At 47.9% G+C, this 8,151-nt stretch overlaps 1 protein-coding gene across 1 annotated transcript; it reads right to left on the bottom strand.

Annotated features, from left to right (window-relative positions):
- On the bottom strand, nucleotides 1-7,994 carry PXMP4 (peroxisomal membrane protein 4). Its single transcript, XM_075571919.1, has 4 exons — nucleotides 7,832-7,994; nucleotides 6,001-6,063; nucleotides 1,623-1,821; nucleotides 1-416 (listed from the first exon to the last, which is right to left on the bottom strand). Exons 1-4 carry the CDS (start codon nucleotides 7,942-7,944, stop codon nucleotides 153-155), a joined length of 639 nt encoding a protein of 212 aa, XP_075428034.1. The 5' UTR covers nucleotides 7,945-7,994; the 3' UTR covers nucleotides 1-152.
- Between the last annotated feature and the right edge of the window lie 157 nt (nucleotides 7,995-8,151).

The raw sequence follows: 8,151 nt of genomic DNA, 5'->3' as shown, positions 1-8,151 counted from the left end.
TTTAAGATAGCACCGTTTAGTAATCTGGGCATCAGTCGGGTGGGGGGGAGGTCTCCCATTAATAAGAGCATCACAGCCCTGCCCTGAAGGACCCCCCCTCCTGTAAGATGTTACGGGGGATTTCACCCGACCCTATAAAAGTGCGGCGCGCGTTACGGCGCGCGGCTGGCCCGGTTATACACCAGGAAGTCGGAGATGTCGTGCCAGACGTTGCTGTCGTCGTAGAGATAAGTCATGGAGGATTGGAGGGACGGCTGGAGCGTGTGCCGGTGATATTCGAACAGCCACAGCACGAGACCCCACACCAGGGCGGAGAAGAGGGGGAACACGTCGCGTTTGGGTACCGGGATGTAACCCTTTTCTACCGCCAGCCGGGACAGGCCGAAGAGGACACGGGACAGAAGGTACATGTTGATCTGCAGGAACAAGGGGGAAGAGATTGTTACAATGTTCACTGTCTGGGTTCCAGTTTTATCCCGAAAAGCGGGCGCCAGAAAATGTCTCCTCTGAATGTTTATATGTCGAGTAATAACATTGTGGGTTTAATATATGAAGAAAGGTCTAAATATCCTCAAAATAATCCGGCTAATCCCCCCCCCCCCCCAAGTGATGGGCGTCACGGCTCCCTCAGTGTGCCGCCATGTTCAGCGTCCTGCGTCTCTCTGCCGTCCGGCTGTCACCTCTGAGGTGACGTCACTCCTGGCTCTGCCGGTGACAGGGACCGTTTGGTGACAGCAGGAGGGGGGAAGTTTGCAGAGCAGGATTTTAAAATGGAGGTCTCATGTCAGAGTGAGTTTCTTTAGCAGCGATGTGTCCCCGGAAGTATCTCTGCTGCTGGGTCATTTAGTGTCCTATCTCCCCGTCACCTGGGGGGAGCTGAACGCTCTGACATCACACGGACGTCACAGGGTACCTCCTGTGCCATAAATTACATCACAGTGATATAATGGGGACTTCCGGACACGGGCACACACTGCGGTGTGAAGGTCGTTTTGTGACCTTTACAATAATGACACACTGTTTGAAATGATTGTGACACGCATCGCGCCGCGCTGAATATCCGATTGATCCAATTTAAATTAACAGAATTACGTGTATGTTTTATTTATAACTAGTGTCAGTAAATATAAATGATTACTGTAATATTATGTATAATGGCCACACTGTGACAATAACACCGTGTGTTACCTGTATAATGAAACCTCCGCGCTGCGTGTAATACATTCTGGGGTGATAGAGCGACGCCGTTCTGCGCTAACAACATAAACAGACTGTTTCGGGTTTACGCCAGGTTAAAACTTGACAGATGATTTTGACGCAGTTTCTCCTTTTCTTGATGCACAGAAACATAATTTTTTAGTACATCCCGTTAACATCTGTGCGCCCAGCGCCGGCCATTTCTCTGCGCGCCCAGCGCCGGCCATTTCTCTGTGCGCCCAGCGCCGGCCATTTCTCTGCGCGCCCAGCGCCGGCCATTTCTGTGACGTTTGCGACACTCGGTACACGGGCCTCTCTGTTTTTACATCAGCGATATTTCTACGATATATTTTTATTTTAAACTTCCCGCCTACTTTCGGTGGTAATAACTGAGACTGCAGAGAAGGCCTCAGATCTCGGGGTACCTGGCTGTTAATGTTATTATTTTCTCCGAACACCAGCCAGCCTCCCACGCACGCGGCCAGGAAGGAATGGATCTGCGCACTTCCCCCTTGCAGCTTCCCCTGCGCGGCCAGCAGCCCTTTGTACGTGAAGACGAAGCAGGCCAGGTTCCGGGAGTGCGTAAACGTCGCCTGCAGGATAGCTTTCAGCTTCTCTCGCAAACTGCAACGACAGAAGCGGGTGTGAGCAGGCGCGGTCTGGAAAGAAACGTATTCCTATAGGGTGGTCCCCTGTATGCCGCCTACAATAGAATTGTAACGACGACGCTATGCAACACCCCATAACATCCCCAAACCTTAATGCAGGGGGCTCAACCCCAGTCCTCAACCGCCCCCCCATCCCCCAACAGCTCAGGTTTTCAGGATATCACAGCTTCAGCACAGGTGGCTCAATCAGAGGCTCAGTCACCTGCGCTGAAGCAGTGATATCCTGAAAACCTCACCTGTTTGGGGGGGGGGGACGGGGGACTTGAGGACTGGAGTTGAGCCCCTTGCCTTAATGGGATCAGCTGTGTATTACCCCCACCCTCAAAACTTCATGGGATCAGCTGTGCAGCTGGACCATACTCCCTCCTAATGTATACTCCCTCCCACAATCAGCAGACACTTTACCTTTTTGTTCCAACATTGCCCCTTATTTGTTCATTCTAGAGGGATGGCCGTCTCCAGTCCCCACGGGCCAGCGACAGGCCAGGTATAAGGGCTATCCCTGCGGCAGCACTTGTGGCCCAATCAGTGGCTTAGTCATTATGAATGAGCCACCTGTGCTGAAGCAGGGATATCCTTACAACCTGACCTGTTGGTGGCCCTTGAGGACTGGAGTTTAGACTGGGATTTCTCCAGCTTAGCTGCAATAGCCAGATGCAAAAATCGGCAACACAACAGCAATCAGCTTTTTGTGTTACAATTAGGCACAAGAAGCAACGTTTGTGTGTAAGGCAGCGGTTCTATAGCGAGACAGCTTTGTAGTCATTACTGTAATTGATATATTACATATTTGCTAGCTGCGCACAGACTCGAGCCTCATTTGCATTTTTAAGGCTGCGGTCCCAGTCAGCACTGCGACACGCGCGCCCCGGCGAGGGGCCGGCGCGCACACAGCGCTGCACCGCGATCCTGGGAGAGATTGTGACGGGAGTGGGCGTGGCAGGGAATTTGCAGGGGCGTGGTCATGACCACACGCAGCTGGTTCGCCCTCATTGGCTGAACCGCCGGCGGGGGCGTGGCCATGCATCTGTCGCAAACCGTTAGCTCAATTTCACGGTCTCACTGAAAGCCTGCCGTGCACCGCTGGGGAAATTTGCGCGACAAGGTAATAACTGGGACCGGGCTGACTGGCGGGTGGTGCTTGAACGCACAGGTGCTGGGGCCGCGGCCTAAATTATTTTAAAATGACCAATACTCTATACAATATATATTATATACACTAGAGTCCAGGCACCTTATTATAATGCTAGTGGCAGTCAGTGTAGGGACCTGCCTATGAGACTTACCTTGGCGTTTGGTGACAGGCTTGGGCATTATTTGATCAAAGGATGTAACTAAAAGTCTCCTTTATCTCATAGATTTGCACACCATGTATATACATTTATTTCACATATATTGTTAACCCATTAGGCAGTTGCAGGGATTCACTTCCCGTTTGTGACTATTAGTGTGTATAGCAACGCACGGCTGTGTGAGCCTCTAGTTATTGATACCATCAGTCGGTAGGCATGTAGCCCAGTATTTGGAAACGCCTTGCACACTACCCCAGTACAATGCAACCTATTCTAGCATCTGGTTGGATGTACTCCAGTGGGACACGATTTAACCCTTTTAGCCTCGCACTGACCTCCGACTAATATGGACATCGGTCCGGGCGGCGCAAAAACAAAAATGCGGTAACCCAATTGAGGTACACGTTCCTCGCGGGACGTGCGCGCTGCCTGGAGCTGCAGAGGAATTCGTTTCTGGCTGGCGATGGCCGCGTCACGGGAGCGGTTCAGCCAATGAGGGCGAAGCGCTCGCTGCCGTGCCTCCATCTCTTCTGCCTGTACGAGATGGCGCTCGGCGGCAGCGCAGGGTGACATCACCGGATCGCGCTGCCGCTCAGCGGCATCAGGTGTAAATCGAGGCCTTACATTATACACGTTAGGGTTATCAGGGTGCCTCTCACAGCCCAGTTTACACATCGTGTTTTGGCTTAAAGCTGCAGTTCAGTCTTTTTTTTTTAATTTATTTTTTTACTTCAATAGTTTCATGTGGGCAATCTCTAATTACCTAAAGAACTGTATAGCTGCCGGTCAATTCGTTCTCCATGTATTGATCGGCGAAATTTGGTGACATCATTAGTGAAGGGATCTGTTTTTCTTCTGCTTCTGTCTCTCAGTGGAAGCTCATGAATATTCATGAGCACTCCTGCACTGACATGTGCTAGAGGGAGGGGAGGGCTGACAAAGGGGTGTGCCAGGGCTTGTGACAGGACATGAAGGGGCAGTGCCTTAGCAAATGGCTGTTAAAATAGAATACAAGAAAATTGGTCTTTCAAAATTGTTTTTTTTAAAACAGAAAATGCTAAAAGTATTTTTTCTTACTACAGAACTGATTTATTAAAAAAAACACACATGCAGGATATTGACTGAACTGCAGCTTTAATCTTGTCCTGTGCAAACTCCGAGTTTCGTGGGCTGGCCCCCTCCGGGATTAGGACGAGCCACCAGCACTGCGTTTGGTATTCCAACAATTATCTTCTACAAATCTCTCTTCTGTGACCCCGTTACGGCACTCGCATTTCATAGAAATAGTGGCTGCCACTGTTCTCACAGCGGCGTTCTACTGAGATTTGATTTTACTGTTGTCTAATCGACATTTGCTCGTCTGATTATCTTTTATACACATTAGCCTAATAAAAGGTTTTAATCTCTACATCATTTCATTACCATTTGATTTGAGTGCGGTACCACAGGGGCTCTGTTCTTGCCTTGGCAAGACTTTGGCTTTATTACTTATGTTTCGCTCCTCCTCACAGCCCATCACCCCATTACTAGACTGTCGCAAGAGCTTCCCATCCCCTTCCCCTTATCTTTATCAAGCTATTCGCCTATCTGGACAAGCTCCTCGCCCCTACCACACACACAGCACTTATCACCCGAGATTTGACTCCAAAAGACTGTTCAAGGTTCAACAAAGTATCCGGCCGCTCCTCCTTCTCTTACTGTGCCCCTCACACCTGGAACAATCTACCGGACACTCTCAGCCACCACCAGTCTAAGTTCTTTCAAAACTAAAGCTCTGACATTTTAATCTGGTCTGTAACTGTTACACCCGCCTATAATATACAGTATATTATCTCTTACTGTGCATGCAATGTCTTGTATATAATGTATAACCCTGTTCTCTTATGTAACTAGTATTTGTAACCATATATCTGTCATCATAACTCTGTGCCCAGGACAGACATGAAAACCAGAGGTAACTCAATGTATTACTTCCTGGTAAAACATTTTATAAATAAATAAGTTCCTGGGGGAGATTGTTACTTTAGATGCAGAACGCACAGCACTTAAAAAGGTTTTAATATATATGTTTTAATATATGCTGCCTTTGATTCCCTTTATTGAAAATGAATTACCTAAGCTGCCGATCGATTGGTTCTCCCGTGATCGAGCAGCAAAGATCCTGCTTCCCTGGGCTCACTAAATGGCCGCCTTTCAGTTTCAATCAATCCTTCAGTGAGTGAAACTCAGCAGCTACAATGTAACCTGATATTACTAAGGTAACATTATCTATTGTTACAGTTTGCAGCTGTAACTGCTGGGAACATTGACAACAAATGATCCCAAACACGAAAGTGTTACAAAGATCTTGCACTGCTGGGGAGGTGGGCTAAACCCTGCTATAGAAATCAAAGGATGCGCAGTATATTAAACGCATTAAAATGGCATTAAGAGATTAATAAAATTTAAAAAAATGAAGTATTATCTAATACAGGGGTGTCAAACTCAGTCCTCAAGGGCCACAAACAGGCCAGGTATTTTTGATATCCCTGCTTCAGCACTGGTGGCTCAGTTGTTGGCCAACTCCAGTCCTCAAGGGCCACCAACAGGTCAGCTTTCAATGATATCCCTGCTTCAGCACAAGTGGCTCAGACTGAACCACCTGTGCTGAAGCAGGGATATCCATAATACCTGGCCTGTTGGTGGCCCTTGAGGACTGAGTTTGACGCCCCCGATCTAACACTACAGAACGGATTTATTTACACACACGTAGGAGCCCCTGCACGGGCCGCTCCTTTAAACGGACCGCCCGTTATAAGAAAGAACCCCATCCTGTGTGAGGGTTAAGCATGAGAACACATTACCTCCCGCTCCTGAACAGGAACGTCATCACCAGCGCGTGGGGTGCTCGGATTTTAGCACCATATCTAGAAAGAAAAATGAGAAAATGTGCTATTACTAGGGTACACTGGGGTAGTGGGGTCCGCAAACATTTTAATTCTGAGACCCCCTCTCTCACCAAAAAAAAAGGATTTGTTTCCCCTTTCAGATCCCTCTTCAGTATTCGGTGCACGGAGGAAGATGACCATGGTTTGGGCCATCACCCCCACCTCCACCCCCCATGTAATAGAATAAGGATTCCTTGTAGGACCGTATCCAATTATCCACTGAGCACGTTAAATCCAGGCTCAGAACGGGACATTACCTAAAGCAGGAGCGGGCGGGATGTTCCCGGAGGTTATCGAGCGTCCGTTCTACATCTCATTAGCATAGGGTTACCGACACGTTATTGTGACGATAAGTATGTCTTAGTGTTACTCCCATCCAGGCCCTATAACTCCCAATAACGTGACGGTAAGTATGTCTTAGTGTTACTCCCATCCAGACCCTATCACTCCCAATAACGTGATGGTAAGTATGTCTTAGTGTTACTCCCATCCAGGCCCTATAACTCCCAATAACGTGACGGTAAGTATGTCTTAGTGTTACTCCCATCCAGGCCCTATAACTTCCAATAACGTGACGGTAAGTATGTCTTAGTGTTACTCCCATCCAGACCCTATAACTTCCAATAACGTGACGGTAAGTATGTCTTAGTGTGACTCCCATCCAGTCCCTATAACTTCCAATAACGTGATGGTATGTACGTCTTAGTGTTACTACCATCCAGACCCTATAACGTGACGGTAAGTACGTCTTAGTGTTACTCCCATCCAGGCCCTATAACTCCCAATAACATGACGGTAAGTATGTCTTAGTGTTACTCCCATCCAGACCCTATAACGTGACGGTAAGTATGTCTTAATATTACTCCTATCCAGGCCTTATAACTTCCAATAACGTGACAGTAAGTATGTCTGATATAGGGGTTTAATTCAAGTTTAGAGAGAGAAGAGGGAAATAACGCTATGTTAGTTAAATGATATCTAACTGTGGGGTTACACCCATCCAGACCCTGTAAACCCCCTCTTTCAGTGTCTGGATGTGAGAAACGCCACGTTTAGGTATGACCTCACCAACATAATGTTAAGCCCAGCTTTAAACTTAACAGACTTTATTTGATACGCCATGTTATGATAACACCTCAATCGCATGTCATTATAACTAACAGCCAATATAGTTAACCACATATTACCCCATATAACCGCTCTCCATCACTCCTCCTATTAACCCATATAACCGCCCCCTATAACTCCTCCTATTACCCCATATAACCGTTCCCTATAACTCCTGCTATTATCCCATATAACCTCTCCCTATAACTCCTCCTATTACCCCATATAACCGCCCCTATAACTCCTCCTATTACCCCATATTACCGCCCCTATAACTCCTCCTATTACCCCATATTACCGTTCCCTATAACTCCTATTACCCCATATAACCTCTCCCTATAACTCCTCCTATTACCCCATATAACCTCTCCCTATATCTCCTATTACCCCATATAACCTCTCCCTATATCTCCTATTACCCCATATAACAGCTCCCTATAACTCCTCCTATTACCCCATATAACCGCTCCCTGTAACTCCTATTACCCCATATAACCGCACCCTATAACCCCTCCTATTACCCCATATAACCGCTCCCTATAACTCCCCCTATTACCCCATATAACAGCTCCCTATAACCCCTCCTATTACCCCATATAACCGCTCCCTTTAACTCCCCCCCCCCCCCCCCAATCCTTACACCGCCCCGTTGCGGAAGCCCTTGATCACGGCCAGCACCGCCCGGTATCGTTGCTTCCTCAGCAGCTGGTTGACGGTGTAAAGCAAAGTCCGCAGCAGCCCGGCCTCCGCCATCCTTTCACCCGCAAAGGCGCACCACTTCCGGGAGGGATGCGTTTCACGACCGTACGCAGTGAATGCTGCATGATAACCCTTCACACCGGGGACAGAAATACACGCACTTTAGTTCCGAGTTAGAAATGTGAGGGCCATACTATAGGGGTTACGTCTATAATATGGGGATCTTATAGGGGAACTGATGCATACAAGAGAATCATTTTT

The sequence above is a fragment of the Ascaphus truei genome, chromosome 15 (genome assembly GCF_040206685.1).
Source record: "Ascaphus truei isolate aAscTru1 chromosome 15, aAscTru1.hap1, whole genome shotgun sequence".
Classification (NCBI taxonomy): Eukaryota; Metazoa; Chordata; class Amphibia; order Anura; family Ascaphidae; genus Ascaphus; species Ascaphus truei.
Note: the sequence above shows the minus strand (reverse complement) of the source record. Positions and strands in the feature narration are given on the sequence as shown.

Excerpts from the sequence above, each read along its gene's own strand:
- PXMP4 (XM_075571919.1), bottom strand. The coding sequence starts at position 7,944 with ATGGCGGAGGCCGGGCTGCTGCGGACTTTGCTTTACACCGTCAACCAG. Across the intron at positions 1,822-6,000 it reads TTCCTGTTCAGGAGCGGGAG|TTTGCGAGAGAAGCTGAAAG; the intron begins GTAATGTGTTCT and ends CTGTCGTTGCAG. Across the intron at positions 417-1,622 it reads ATAATAACATTAACAGCCAG|ATCAACATGTACCTTCTGTC; the intron begins GTACCCCGAGAT and ends TTGTTCCTGCAG.